Below are 15,398 nucleotides of genomic sequence, written 5' to 3'. Positions count from 1 at the left end.
GGAGGCTGTGACGGGAGGATCGCCTGAGCCCGAGAGGTGGAGGCTGCAGTGAGCCAAGATCACGCTACTGCACGCTCCAGCCTAGGCGACAGAGCAAGGACCTGTCTCAAAGGACAAAAACAAAAAAGTACACAAGGGCGTACGGTAAATGGTCTTCCTACCACGACGTGTTTTCCAGAAACACATTCCTCTCCTGGTAGGTAACTATTATCAGTTTCTTCACACCAGCATTTTTAATCTATGTCTACTCAATTTAGAATTTCTAAGCCCTTCAGGACCTTCAAAAAACAAAATTGGCGAGCGATTTTAATAGTTCCAATAACGGTTTGAGCAGAGAAGTTGACTTTCTTCTTTTCCTCTTTTCAACTACTAAGGAGTCCTGGAGAAGAAAGAGCAAATATCTGCATCTCAATTTCTGGTCCGCAGGTAACCCAGTCTCAGTAGCTTGGAAGTTACCATGGCTCCCAGTGCTGTGCGTCTGACGTCATTCTGCGGCGCTGCTGATGGCGCAATCAGTTCCGGCGTCCTGTGAGGGCGGGGATGCTGGGAGGAGGGTGAAATTTAGCCATCAGTGTGTGGCAGGGTCATGAAAAAGCGGCGTCGGCGGGAGAGAGGAGGAGGCGGCGGCGGGGCAGTGAAACTACGGTAGCTGCCCCCTGAGTTGGTGGTGTGGCTTTGTGGGGAGGGCGTAGTTCCTAATCCCCTTTCCGGGCCGCCGCCGGGGCTCGGGGCTGTGAGCGGCCGTCAGGCTGCCTCCCCGGGCCCCCTGCCTCCGCCATGTTCCGCAGGGCACGCCTTAGCGTGAAGCCGAATGTCAGGCCTGGTGTAGGCGCCAGGGGCTCCACAGCTTCCAATCCCCAGCGTGGACGGGAGTCTCCCAGGCCGCCGGAGCCTGCCACGGACTCTGCTTCCAAGCCAGCGGAGCCCACAGATGTGCCCGCAGTCGATTTCGGTGGAGCGGAGCCCCAAGAAAAGACTCCTAGGAGCAGGTAAGAAATTGCAGAGGTAAGAATTTTCATTTGCCCCGCCTCTCCAGGCCTGTCACCTGGAAGCCGAGCAAATGAATTTTGTCATAGGAGTCCGCGCTCGTTTGCAGTAAGCCTTTCAGTTGAGGCTTGATGAAACCACTCTAAACTGCACTTTGGTTGTCTGACCTGCAGGGTGTGGCTTGTGTGCGTTTTGTCACGGTCTGTAGATTCTCCGAGAGGAGACCATGTCTTCAAGTGGTGGTGGGGAGAATCGGGGTATGGCAGTCCTGAAGTGAAGAATATCCACACTATTCATTTGAGAATTTAGATCACCATAGTTTTCATCCTTCTGGAGTGCTTTGCAGGGAGTGTTTTTGTCTTTCAATTTATAAAATATTTATTTTTTAAAGGAGAATATAAGTATTGCTTTGGCTTTGCTGATTTATGTCAGTGAGTAAGAGTTCTGGTCACTTAATTGAAGTGTGCCTCTTTAACTGTGGTGACCATGTTTCCCGAATAGAGAAGCATGGCTTTAGCGTCATGTATCATATTTGGATTCAGGACTCTTTTAGTCTACAGGTAGACTTTTCTCAGGCAGAATTTACTCATCTGCAAAATGGGAATAATATTGCCTACTTGGAGCGTTTTGGTGGAGATTGGAGATAACGCATATAAACTATCTTGCAGGGGATATGGCAGAATAGTTGCCCACAAAAAGTTACTAGTTTTTTAGAAAGGTGATGGAGTAAATTTAAGACATGGTAGGCTAAGATGGCCTCTGTTTCTATATATATATGAGGAAATCAGTAAACAGCCTTGTTAAGTGAAGTGAGATAGTACAAATTCTGTTTATGCTGTGATAGGAAGGTGAAAAATTTATTTATTTTTGGAACATCTTCCTCTATTCGCCTGAACTGGTGCTGAGTGTATGGTGTTATGTTGATAGTTCAGTGATGGTAAGTAATTTCCAAGTTTATTACATGAATCTGTTTCAAAATTTCTACACAGAAAGGAGATACCAATACTAGTCGCTGTTAAATTAATAAAGTTCTCAGAGATTTCGTTAATTACGTATGAGTGCGTGGTAGTTGATAATTTAATAAATTGCCCAAAGATTGTAGTTTTGAGACATTTATTGTCAAGGATATTTAATTTTTTTTTTTTAGTTGACATTTACGTTTGGGGAATATAATTAGTTTTTTAGTCACTTTTTTTTTTTTTTGCCATTACTGTCTCTGGGAAGGTTTTTTTTTTTTTTTTTTTTTAAATTATTATTAGTTTTTTTTTAGGTGGAGTCTTGCTCTATCGCCCAGGCTGGAGTGCAATGGTACGGCTTACTGCAACCTCCACCTCCCGGGTTCATGCAATTCTCCTGTCTCAGCCTCCCAAGTATCTGGGACTACAGGTGTGCCCCACCATGCCCAGCTAATTTTTGTATTTTCAGTAGAGACAGGGTTTCACCATGTTGGCCAGGCTGGACTCGAACTCCTGACCTCAAGTGATCCACCTGCCTCAGCCCAAAGTGCTAGGGTTACAGGTGTGAGCCACTGTGCCCGGCCTCTTTTTATTTTTTTGTGGGTCTTTGCTAGTTGTAAAAATCTATAGGATATATATTGTGTCATTATGCATTCAACATAATTGGGTGAAATGCAGATAATGCACATATCACATTGGCATAACAGCTAAGATACGAATTTAAATTGAAGTCTTCCTGGAAAGGTTATTCTATAAGTTAAGGCATTTTCTAATTTTTTCTAAGTAATTGTAAAATAGGAAAAAAGTAGACTGTTTTTAATTATTGACTTATACCACCTCTTTTCTTGACTTAAGTTGCATTTATAGACCATTCCTGAAATACTTATATCTGAGGTATACCATACCTAATATGCAATTTGGGATGACTGAGTACTTTTTTTGACTGAAGTTTATTCTGATGGCTGTATAAGTAGCGTTGTATCTGACAAAAGATAAATGATTTCTGCCTCAAAGGGAATTGGGTTTGGCTACTGTAACTAAATGTTTTTCTTCAAATACTGCAATACAGATATTTCAGAGGTTTGAAGTTTTGCATATTTGATTTGACTGACCTCGGGTTGATAAGTAAAGTAAAATGCCAGTAGTTTAGACCAGTTTAAAATGTCAGAGTAAATTAAAATTTTTTGAAATTTTATATATAAATTAATGATAAATTATTACTTTGTTACCTAGTAATTCAAATTAGGTTGATTGAGCTTTGTTCTGTAAATTGGTTATTTGTTTTGAGGGAGCTAAGCCTATAATTATGTGCTCTAATGTGCCTAGGGACTTTATGTTTGAAAAGATTAAGAGTCTATTAGAATTTACGTATATTTAAAAGACTTACTAAACAAATTTTTTTGTAACCTGTCATAATTATCATAAATCTCAAGTTACTAATTTTATTTTTTTTAATTACGAGATTGCAGTTTTGGATTTTCACCACACTAGGTTTTAAAACTAGCATGTGTAACAGAAGATTCATGTGCCCTCTTTTTTCTTTTTTAATTTCAACAGTACTGAGAAGACTGGTAGTGACAATGATGTTGAAGGATCCAGTAGATCTTCCTCTACTGTTTCACAGAGAAGAAAGCGAATATCAAGTACTTCTAGTCTGGTTAAGTCTAGTGTCAGTGTTCCTTCAGAATCTCATCCCTTATCTACAGTTAATCAAGAGGCTCCACAGCCAACTGCCACTCCAACAAAAGAGAAACAGCCATGCTCAGACAGATACCGAATATACAAAGCCCAGAAACTGAGGGAAATGTTAAAAGAAGAATTGAGAAAAGAGAAGGTAAGGGAGGAGAATCAGGATTTTGATGTTGCCTTCTATTTATGTTAGTAAGGAATCATTGGGAAGAAAAGCATTTGTAGCATTTTGATGGGGGAACAAAACCACATAATATCCCTTAGTCAATAGAACATCCCTTCTTGTTAATGGATTGATTGATACACCATGGACTTAAATTCCATTTTTCACTGATAGTAATTTTTAAATTATTTATTTATGTTTTCACTGTTTTTGGTAAAGACCACAAATAAGTTTCATACACATACACATAGATATACATACACAAACATATTTATAAAATAAACCTTCAGGCCGGGCGCGGTGGCTCAAGCCTGTAATCCCAGCACTTTGGGAGGCTGAGGCGGGCGGATCACGAGGTCAGGAGATCGAGACCATCCTGGCTAACACAGTGAAACCCCATCTCTACTAAAAATACAAAAAATTAGCCGGACGTGTTGGCAGGCGCCTGTAGTCCCAGCTACTCGGGAGGCTGAGGCAGGAGAATGGCATGAACCCGGGAGGCGGAGCTTGCAGTGAGCCGAGATCGCGCCATTGCACTCCCGCCTGGGAGACAGAGCAAGACTCCGTCTCAAAAAAAAAAAAAAAAAAAATAAACCTTCAGTCAGATTTTTCATATAAAGATGTCCAAGTGACAAGTGATACATTTATTTGAATTAAGACAAGTATAGGCCAGGCGTGGTGGCTCATGCCTGTAATCCCAGCACTTTGGGAGGACTAGGCGGGCAGATCACTTGAGGTCAGGAGTTCAAGACCAGCCTGGTCAACATGGCAAAACTCTGTCTCTTCTAAAAATACAAAAATTAGCTGGGCCTGGTGGCGCACATCTGTAATCCTAACTACTGGGGAGGCTGAGGCATGAGAATTGCTTGAACCTGGGAGGTGGAAGTTGCAGTGAGCCGTGATTGTGCCTCTGCACTCCAGCCTGGATGATAGAGTGAAACTGTCTCCAAAAAAAAAAAAAAAAGACAAATATAGTTGAGCAGAGTGAATTGGTAATGTTTTCTAAATTGACAATATGGAAAATTACAAGTGGGAAAAATTTGTAGTGTACATATATTAGAGTCCATGTTCTTTTTAATCTTGAGGATTGATTTCTTTTCTAAAAGGGCAGGTAACAGCAGTAGAGCATGCTGGTCCTGGAGTTAAATACTTAAGGATTGAATCTCAGCTTCATTTCTTTACTAGCTATGTGACCTTGGGTAATTTAATTAATCTATTTCCTCATCTGTAAAATAGACCAATAATAGTTCAGGTTGAGCATCCCTGAAATTGAAAATGCTCCAAAGTCTAAAATGTTTTGAGTGCCAAAGTGATGCTCCAGGGAAATGCTCATTGGAGCATATTGGATTTCAGATTTTCAGGTTAGGGATGCTCAGCCAGTATGTATTCTGCAAATATTCAAAAATGTGAAAAAATCCAAAATGTGAATCATTTCTGGTCTCAAGTATTTCTGATAAGAGATGCTCAACCTCTGTCTATCTCATTGGAGGGTTGTGAAGATTAAATGAGTCAATACATGTAAAACACACTTAAACTGGTGTCTTGGGCCTCGTGCAGTGGCTCACGCCTGTAATCCTAGCACTTTGGGAGGCCGAGGTGGACAGATCACCTGAGGTCAGGAGTTCGAGACCAGCCTGGCTAACATGGTGAAACCCCGTCTCTACTAAAAATACAAACATTATCTTGTCTTGGTGGTGTACGCCTGTAATCCCAGCTACTCAGGAGGCAAGCGATTCTCCCGTCTCAGCCTCCTGGCAGAGGTTGCGGTGAGCCAAGATTGCGCCATTGCACTCCAGCATGAGTGACAGAGCGAGACTCCGTCTCAAAAAAAAACCAACCAAACAAAAAAACTAGTGTCTTGAAAACAGTAAGTGTCCAACCAGTGTCACCTCCTGTTATGAATTATAAAATGCCTCTTTAGTTTTTTTTAAATTAAGGGAAGGCATTTTGCTTGGTGCTTTGTATCTGTTATCTTATGTAATTATATCAGCTATGTGAAGTAGATATCACTGTTTTACACAGGAGAAAACAAGCTTTCAATTTATGTCTTCTAAAATGTAAGCCTCACGACAATCGCTTGAACCTGGGAGGCGGAGGTTGCAGTGAGCCGAAATTGTGCTACTGCATTCCAGCCTGGGCGACAGAGCAAGGCTCTGTCTCGGGGAAAAAAAAAAAAAGAGTAAGCCTCTAAAAATGTTTTATGGGTTGGGAATTGGAGGTGGGGGGATTAAAAAAAAGTTCTGTATTTTACAGAAACTGCTTATTTGCTTATTTAATTTGTTTTGGGGAATTAAAGATTAAACATTTGCTTCAAGAATTTTACAAAATACACAGAATTTCAAGTCATTACAGGGTAAAAAAAGCTGTGTAAGCATAAATTCTCAGTAAGCTATTAAGATGTTTAGTTAGGCATCAGTAAGCATTTTATACATTGAGCTTTATTAGTTTTATTCTTTTGTTATTTATTTATTTAGTTTTAAGACAAGGTCTCACTGTCACCCAGGATGGAGTGCGCTAGTATAATTACAGTTCACTGCAGCCTCAACCTCCCAGGCTCAAGTGATCCTCCCACCTCAGCCTCCCAAGTAGCTGTGGCTATAGGCATATGCCACCACATCCAGCTGATTTTTTTGTATTTTTTGTAGAGATAGGGTCTCATTACGTTGCCCAGGCTGGTAACTCCTGAGCTCAAGCGGTCCTCCTTCCTCGGCCTCCCAAAGTACTGGGATTATAGGCATAAGCCACTGTGCCTGGCCACATTGAGCTTTTATCTAGTCCTAGTCACTTTAATTGTTAAAATCTAAATACTGCCTGGGTGTGTGGTTCACTGCTGTAATCCCAGTGCTTTAGGAGGCTGAGGCAGGAGGATCACTTGAGCCCAGGAATTTGAGACCAGCCTTGGCAACATAGGGAGGCTCCATCTCTACCAAAAAAAAAAAAACAAAAAACCCCCAAATTAACCAGGTGTTGTGGCAAGCATCTGTAGTCCCAGCTACTTGAGAGGTTGAGGTGGGAGGACTGCTTGAGCTCAGGAGTTCAAGGCCGCAGTGAGCTATGATTGTGCCACTGCACTTTAGCCTGGATGACAGAGCAAGACCCCATCTCAAAAGTAGATAAATAAAAACTAAAAACTGTTAAGGGTAATGTGCTATAACTTTTAATATTCCATCTACAAAATTACATAATTGGGGTGAGAATAATATTAAAGCACTTATAGTGAATGCAACAGTGGACTGTATGTTTGCATATAGTACATCTGAAATTCTTTAATATTTACAAAAGTGGATCTGTGTGTGTTTATACAGAAACAATGGAAAAACAAATATGCTATAAATGAAAGTCAGAGGCCACCAGATCGTTCAAAAATGACTATGAGAGACTTCATATATTATCTACCAGATAACAATCCAATGACGTAAGTAAAATTTATTTCTGCTTTATTATCTCTTTTTTTTTTTTTTTTTTGAGGTGGAGTCTCGCTCTGTCACCCAGGCTGGAGTGCAGTGGTGCAGTCTTGGCTCACTGCAACCTCTGCCTCCCAGGTTCAAGCGATTCTCCTGCCTCAGATTCCCGAGTAGCTGGGATTACAGATGCTCGCCACCACACCTGGCTAATTTTTGTATTTTTTTTTTTTTTTTTTTTTTTTTGAGACAGAGTCTCGCTCTGTCGCCCAGGCTGGAGTGCAGTGGCACAATCTCAGCTCACTGCAAGCTCCGCCTCCCGGGTCCACGCCATTCTCCTGCCTCAGCCTCTCCGAGTAGCTGGGACTACAGGCGCACGCCATCACACCCAGCTAATTTTTTTGTATTTTTAGTAGAGAAGGGGTTTCACCGTGGTCTTGGGGTTTCACCGTGGTCTCGATCTCCTGACCTCATGATCCACCCGCCTCGGCCTCCCAAGGCGATTACAAGCGTGAGCCACCGCGCCTGGCTAATTTTTGTGTTTTTAGTAGAGACTGGGTTTCGCCATGTTGGCTTGCCTGGTTTCAAACTCCTTACCTCAGGTGATCCATCCGCTTCGGCCTCCCAAAGTGCTGAGATTACAGGTGTGAGCCACTGTGCCTGGCCTTCTGTTTTACTTTATTTGGGTATGTAGTTATATAAATATCACTTTTATAGTACTTTTTTTGTTTTCCAAAAGCATGTTGACAAAATTTGGAACACACATGTCCTTTTAAATAGAATTTCATAACAAAACGTAGCAGTATTTCAAGTAACTGCTTTCCGGGGATGGTAGATTATGCCCTTTATTTCTGAGATTAAAAATAAATTTCCTGGCTGGGCGCAGTGGCTCATGCCTGTAATCCCAGCACTTTAGGAGACCAAGGCAGGTGGGCCACTTGAGTCTAGGAGTTTGAGACCAGCCCAGGCAACATGGTGAAACCCTGTCTCTACAAAAAGTACAAAAATTAGCCAGGCATGGTGGCATGTGCCTGTAGTTCCAGCTATTTGGGAGGCTGAGGCAGGAGGACTGCTTGAGCCCTGGCACTTGAGGCTGCAGTGAACCACGTTCATGCCACTGCATTCTGGGTGCAGTCTGGGTGACAGAGTGAGATCCTGTCTTAAAAAAAAAAAATTTTTTTTCTTTGTTATGTTAATTACCAAGGCATAGTAAAACCAACTAAGCCACTTTTCTGTAATCAAGATTGCAATTTTGGCCGGGCGAGGTGGCTCACCCCTGTAATCACAGCATTTTGGGAGGCTAAGGCGAGAGAATCGCTTGAGCCCAGGAGTTTGAGACCAGCCTGGGCAATGTAGTGAGACTCCATCTCTACAAAAAATACAAAAATTAGCTGGGCATTGTGGCGCACAGGAGGCTGAGGTGGGAGGATCACTTGAGCCTGGGAGATCAAGGCAGCAGTGAGCCAAGATTGCACCACTGCACTCCAGCCTGGGAGACAGCGAGACTCTGTCTCATTTAAAAAGAGAAAATGTTTGAAAGGATTGCAGTTTGTTTTTAACATACTATAAACTGACCTAAAGGAGTGAGCCAAGTTTTATGCCCTGCCTTCTAATAAAGACAGTAGTAATGTGATTAATAAATCTTCCAAGAACAAAGCTTCTTTAATAAAGTTGGCCTGGGGTTTCTGAGGCAGGTTTATAATAAATCTCATTGTTGTATTGTTGATGGTTTAGCAGGTAGAGGTAGGAGTAGGGACAGTTCCTCAGCATAGCCCTTTTTCAGATTCACCAGGTCTTTGGCCCTGTCGAAGAAAGGGCCAGAAACCTAGGTTTTGAGTTGTTTAACATCTAGGGGTTGGAGACAAGTCACCTAAGCTGCTTCATGCCTTGGGATTGGGAGCCTCCTTTCACTGAGAAGTTAAAGGATAAGAACATTCTCTGCTGGGCGTGGTGGCTCATGCCTGTAATCCCAATGTTTTGGGAAGCTAAGGTGGGAGGATTGCATGATCCCAGGAGTTTGAGACCAGCCTGGGCGATATGGTGAGACCTCGTCTCTACAAAAAATTAAAAGACAAAAATTAGCCTGGTGTGGTAGCATGCACCTGTAGTCCCAGCTACTTGGGAGGCTGAGGTGGGAGGATTGCTTGAGCTCAAGAAGTAGAGGTTACATGGAGCTGAGATCACACCACTGCACTTCAGCCTGACACAGCAAGACCCTGTTGTTGTATTTAAAAAAAAAAGTATTTTCTACTTAGGACCTAACAAATTATTTGTACGTGATGACAAGCTTTTGACTGAAAAATTGATGGTTGGATTGCACTGTCATTAACAAAATGCTATGATATATCATTAAAAATTAGAAGTTAGAATAATTTTCTTCTTGCCTACAGATAGAATTGGGAAGATATAAATTAATAATTTATTAAAGATATTGTCATTTATGTTCAATAGTTCTTCACTGGAACAAGAAAAGAAAACTGAAAAGCCATCGACTCCAGTCCAGACAAGAGAGTAAGTATTTTATTTTATTTTTGAATATATTCTATTGCTACGTTTTTTAATAAAAGATCAAATGGTGCTTCCTGTTATAGTCGAATTACATTTGATTGGGGTCGGGCACAGTGGCTCACTCCTGTAATCTCAGCACTTTGCGAAGCCAAGATGGGAGGATTGCCGGAAGCCAGGAGTTGAGACCAGGCTGGGCATCATAGTGACATTTTGTCTCTACAAAAAATGTAAAAATAAGCTGTGCATGGTGGTGTGTACATGTAGTCCTAGTTATTCAGGAGGCTGAGGTGGGAGGATTGCTCGAGCCCACACGTTCAAGGCTGTAGTGAGCTATGATCACGCCACTGCATTCCAGCCTAGGTGACAGAGCAAGACTTTGTCTTTAAAAAAAAAAATTACATTTGGTTGGACTATTGTTTTTGTAATTTTAAAATTTTAATTTAGTTTTTGAGACAGGGTGTTGCTGTGTCACCTAGGCTGGAGTGCAGTGGTGTGAACACAGCTCACTGCAGCCTTGACCTCCTGGGCTCAAGTGATCCTCCTGCCTTAGCCTCCTGAGTAGCTGGGAGTACAGGTGTGTGCCACCATGGTTGGCTAAAATTTTTAGTTTTTTTTTTTTTTTTTTGAGATGGAGTCTTGCTCTGTCACCAGGCTGGAGTGCAGTGGTGCGATCTCGGCTCACTGCAGCCTCTGCTTCCTGGGTTCAAGTGATTCTGCTGCCTCAGTCTCCTGAGCAGCTGGGACTACAGGTGCACGCCACCATGCCCAGCTAATTTTTGTATTTTTAGTAGAGACGGGTTTTACCATGTTGGTCAGGATGGTCTCCATCTCTTGACCTCGTGATTGGCCTGCCTTGGCCTCCCAAAGTGTTGGGATTACAGGTGGGAGCTACCGTGCCCAGCCAAAGTTTTTTAGTTTTTGAAGAGTTTTTTTTTCATAGAGATAAGGTTTCACTGTGTTGCCCAGGCTGGTGGTCTTGAACTTCTAAGCTCAAGTAATCCTCCCGCCTCAGCCTCCAAAAGTACTAGGATTATAGGCATGAACTGCTGCATTCGGCCATTTTCCTTAAGGTACTAACCCTGAAGGATTGTACTGAAAAGTTAATCAAATAATCTAGAAACTAATGCTATATAACTATAAGCATTATTATTATTATTTTCTTACAGATAGGGTCTTGCACTGTCACCTAGGCTGGGGTGCAGTGGTGTGATTAAACTCTTGGCCTCAAGAGATACTCCCGCCTCATAGTCTCCTGAGTAGCTTGGACTATAAGCACGCATCTTAAATTTTTTTTTTTAGTGGTAGGGTCTTGCTATGTTGCCCAGGCTGATTTCAACTCCTGGCCTCGAATGATTTTCCTGCCTTGGCCTCCGAAAGTGCTAGGATTACAGGCCTGAACCACCATGTCCTGCCTGTGTCTCTTTATTTTAAAAGAGAGTAAAGACTGGGCCAGGCGCGGTGGCTCATGCCTGTAATCCCAGCACTTTGGGAGGCTGAGGCGGGTGGATCACGAGGTCAGGAGTTCGAGACCAGCCTGGCCAACATCGTGAAACCCCGTCTCTACTAAAAATACAAAAATTAGCTGGGTGCGGAGGTGCGTGCCTGTAATCCCAGCTACTTGGGAGGCTGAGGCAGTAGAATGGTGTGAACCCAGGAGGTGGAGGTTGCAGTGAGTCGAGATCATGCCACTGCACTCCAGCCTCGGTGACAGGGTGAAACTCCATCTCAAAAAAAATAAGACTCCTTACTAAATGCCTCGAGATAAAACTTGAGAAAATCCTCTAATTGTATCCTTAATAACACGTACTGTTTTCATTTGGATTATAGGGAAAGTTGGAAATAGCTAGAAGGTTGAGTTTGTAATCATTTATTTTAAGTTTTATACTATTCAGGCACACTTTTCATGCCTTTGTGAATTAACTTATCTTTATATCTGGTAGGCAAGAGGGTAAGAGTACTCCTAATGCTGAAGATAATGAAATGGAAGAAGAGACAGATGATGGGCCCTTACTGGTTCCTCGAGTAAAAGTGGCAGAAGATGGTTCCATTATTTTGGATGAAGAAAGGTATTTAGAAAAGAGAGAAAGTGAGATTGTGGTTACATGAGAACAAACATGCTTTGTCTAGTGTAAGAGGTCCTTTTTCTAAATCAGCCTTTGTCACTTAGACCTTGACATCTTTATTTGCATAATGAATATTGTAAATAGAAAAGTGAGTTAGGTTAATTTATAAATTTTAGTAATTTTTATAACTATTTTGTATGAGAAGATGCCCTATCATCTATTAACCTAACACCGTAGTTTTATCATCTTTACTGGTCATTGAGTCAGGCTGTTGAACTAATCATAGCTGTCTTCCACTGAGGATAAATTTCTAAGATTGACACAGTCTTGAAGTCAATATTCAAGTTCTCATATTATTAAGAGCATATCCTGATGTGTGGTGATAACTACTGGATATACAGTGAAATGTAGGTTTAACATATTTTATGATTTTTGTTATGGTGAGGTATAATTCATCTTCTGGTTTAATTTCTCAGTTATAACATTAGATTTCTCACATTAGGCATTGTGGAATTTAGTTAAGGGTATTTTTTTAAAAGATGATTAATTAGTAAGTAAATAAATAGAGCAATGGAAGGTCTTTGAAAGTTTAGCTAGTGAAAAATAATTTTATAGCAGTCACATTCTATAATTAAACATAAATGTAATACTGCTAATAATAGTTGTTTTTGTGTGCTGTTTTCCATTAGTTTGTGATGATGATTTTACTGGTCATTAAATAGTTAGAGCATATTTAACTGCTTTGTCTGCAGGAATGTAAAATATAAAGTGCTTATGTTTTTCAAAATGTCCATTGAGTCCAGCACAGTAATACATATTGAATATCAAAGACATGTGGAAGTCAATAATACAAATATCTTCTTTTTTTTTTTTTTTTTTTTTTGAGAAGGAGTCTCGTTCTTTCACCCAGGCTGGAGTGCAGTGGTGCGATCTCAGCTCACTGCAGGCTCCGCCCCCTGGGGTTCACGCCATTCTCCTGCCTCAGCCTCCCACGTAGCTGGGACTACAGGCGCCTGCCACCTCGCCCGGCTAATTTTTTTTTTGTATTTTTAGTAGAGACAGGGTTTTACCCTGTTAGCCAGGATGGTCTCGATCTCCTGACCTCGTGATCCGCCCGCCTCGGCCTCCCAAAGTGCTGGGATTACAGGAGTGAGCCACCGCGCCCGGCCACAAATACCTTCTTATAATACGTAGTCCAAAGATATTTTGTAAATATTATATTGCTGTTGGAATTTTGAAAATGAGTTGACATTTCTTTCTACCCTCTTGGAATCACGTTTTAGGTAAAACTTAGCAGATGCTTGGAAAATACCCATATTTCACATAAGTATTATTATGCTTTTGATATGATTGCCATGCTAAACTTCAAAATATAACTATTTACATCTCACTATTTGTTTCCTTGTTTTTAGTATAGATCTATTTAAAAATGTGTTTATTTCAGTTTAACTGTAGAAGTTTTAAGAACAAAAGGCCCTTGTGTTGTTGAAGAAAATGACCCCATATTTGAGCGCGGTTCTACAACTACATACTCCAGCTTTAGGAAAAACTATTACTCTAAACCATGGTCAAATAAAGGTAACTAATTTTCATTTAAAAATGTGTAAGTTCTTTATTTAAAATGAAGTGACTGTTTCTGAATTAAATCACTTCTCCCCTAAGTAAATAAAATGCAAACTACCATTTTATTCCAGCTAATTTTATTGACACCACTATCTTATGCCCTCCATGGAATGGTATCTCTGACTTTGTCTTACAAATCTTCAAAAAATTTTTTTATAGCAACTGGGTCTCAGCCAGGTGCAGTGGCTTACACCTGTAATCCCTCCACTTTGGGAGGTTGAGGCAGGAGGATCACTTGAGGCCAGGAGTTTGAGGCCAACTTGGGCAACAAAGCAAGACCTCATCTCTACAAAAAAATTAAGGAAAAAAATTAGAAAGTAGAAATAGGGTCTTGATTGATTGCCGAGGCTGGAGTGCAGTGAAACAATCATAGCTTACTGCAGCCTTGAACTCCTGGGCTCATGTGATCTTCCTGCCTCAGCCTCCCAGAGTAGCTGGCACTACAGGCGTGTGCCACCACACCCAGCTAATTTTTTGGAATTTTTTTTTTATTTTTGAGATGGAGTTTCCCTTTTGTTGCCCAGGCTGGAGTACAATGGCGTGATCTTGGCTCACTGCAACCTCTGCCTCCTGGGTTCAAGCGATTCTCCTGCCTCAGCTTCCCAATAGCTGGGATTACAGGCACCTGCCACCACCCCCAGCTAATTTTTGTATTTTTAGTAGAGACGGGGTTTTACCATGTTGGCCAGGCTGGTCTCAAACTCCTGACTTCAGGTGATCTGCTCACCTTGGCCTCCCAAAGTGCTGGGATTGCAGGCATGAGCCACTGCGCCTGGCTTGTTTTTTGGATTTTTTGAAGAAATAAGGTCTCAATATGTTGCCCAGGCTGGTCTCTAATGCCTGGGCTCCAGTGATCCTTCGCCTCCCAAAGTGTTGAGATTATAGGCGTGAGCCGTTGTGCCCAGCCCAGAAATATTTTTCTGTTCTTTTTTTTTTTTTTTAAGTTTCTTTTAGTCACTGTTCTGCTGAAATAAATATTTTTTAAGAATTACCTTTATAGTTATTTTGGCTGGAATGTTCCTGTCTGTCAAATCTCTGTACAGCAAATACCATTTAAATAAAAATTAACAATACAATATTTCCTTTCTTTTTTTTTTGAGATGGAGTTTCACTCTTGTCACCCGGGCTGGAGTGCGGTGACGTGATCTCGGCTCACTGCAACCTCTGCCTCCTGGGTTCAAGCGATTCTGCCTCAGCCTCCCAAGCAGCTGGGATTACAGGCGCCTGCCACCATGCCTAGCTAATTTTTGTGTTTTTGGTAGAGATGGGGTTTCACCATGTTGGCCAGGCTGGTCTTGAACTCCTGACCTCAAGTGATCCACCTGCCTCAGCCTCCCAAAGTGCTGGGATTACAGGCGTGAGCCACTGTGCCTGGCCAACAATACAATATTTCTAATGCAAATAATGTTCTACCTCAGATAATATTGTATAATAAAGTTTCTATAGATAAATATTATGCTGTTAAAAGTCTGTTGCATGTTGGTGCTTATTGTTTTTATTTTAAAAACAGTAGTTTTGAGGAAAAATTCAAACAGCAGAATATAGAGTAAAAAGATTCTATACTTCTCTTCTTTCACTTCCCTGTTCCTGTTCTCCTGAGGTGTAACTTCTGTTAATGGTTTCTTTTTTTGAGACCGAGTCTCACTCTTGTCACCCAGGCTGGAGTGCAGTGGCGCGATCTTGGCTCACTGCAACCTCCACTTCCTAGGTTCAAGTGATTCTCCTTCCTCAGCCTCCCAAGTAGCTGGGATTACAGGCATATGTCACCATGCCCAGATAATTTTTGTGTTTTCAGTAGAGACGGGGTTTCACCATGTTGGCCAGGATGGTCTGGAACTCCTGACCTCAAGTGATCTGCCCGCCTCGGCCTCCCAAAGTGCTGGTATTTACAAGTGTGAGCCACCGTGCCTGGCCTCTTGTGTGTTTTTCTAGCTACTTTCTTTATATACTACTTAGCACATCTTAGTTGCTTATGTAGTGTAACCCTATCCTGACTATGACTCATAGT

General features: G+C 41.6%; 1 protein-coding gene across 9 annotated transcripts in view; it reads left to right on the top strand.

Moving 5' to 3' along the window:
• Window positions 1-513: 513 nt before the first annotated feature.
• Window positions 514-15,398, top strand: part of BDP1 (B double prime 1, subunit of RNA polymerase III transcription initiation factor IIIB) — a 114,297-nt gene continuing 99,412 nt past the window's right edge. For all 9 annotated transcript variants that reach the window (XR_010117049.1, XR_008652566.2, XM_055253459.2 and 6 more), the window contains exons 1-6: window positions 514-989; window positions 3,501-3,777; window positions 7,101-7,210; window positions 9,648-9,707; window positions 11,645-11,770; window positions 13,212-13,345. Coding sequence is in view for 7 of the 9 variants with exons in the window: in XM_055253459.2 (XP_055109434.2) it covers window positions 778-989; window positions 3,501-3,777; window positions 7,101-7,210; window positions 9,648-9,707; window positions 11,645-11,770; window positions 13,212-13,345 (919 nt within the window). In the remaining 2 variants the exon portion in view is untranslated. The remainder of the gene's footprint in view (window positions 990-3,500; window positions 3,778-7,100; window positions 7,211-9,647; window positions 9,708-11,644; window positions 11,771-13,211; window positions 13,346-15,398) is intronic.

Source organism: Symphalangus syndactylus, chromosome 18 (genome assembly GCF_028878055.3).
Source record: "Symphalangus syndactylus isolate Jambi chromosome 18, NHGRI_mSymSyn1-v2.1_pri, whole genome shotgun sequence".
NCBI lineage: Eukaryota > Metazoa > Chordata > Mammalia > Primates > Hylobatidae > Symphalangus > Symphalangus syndactylus.
Note: the sequence above shows the minus strand (reverse complement) of the source record. Positions and strands in the feature narration are given on the sequence as shown.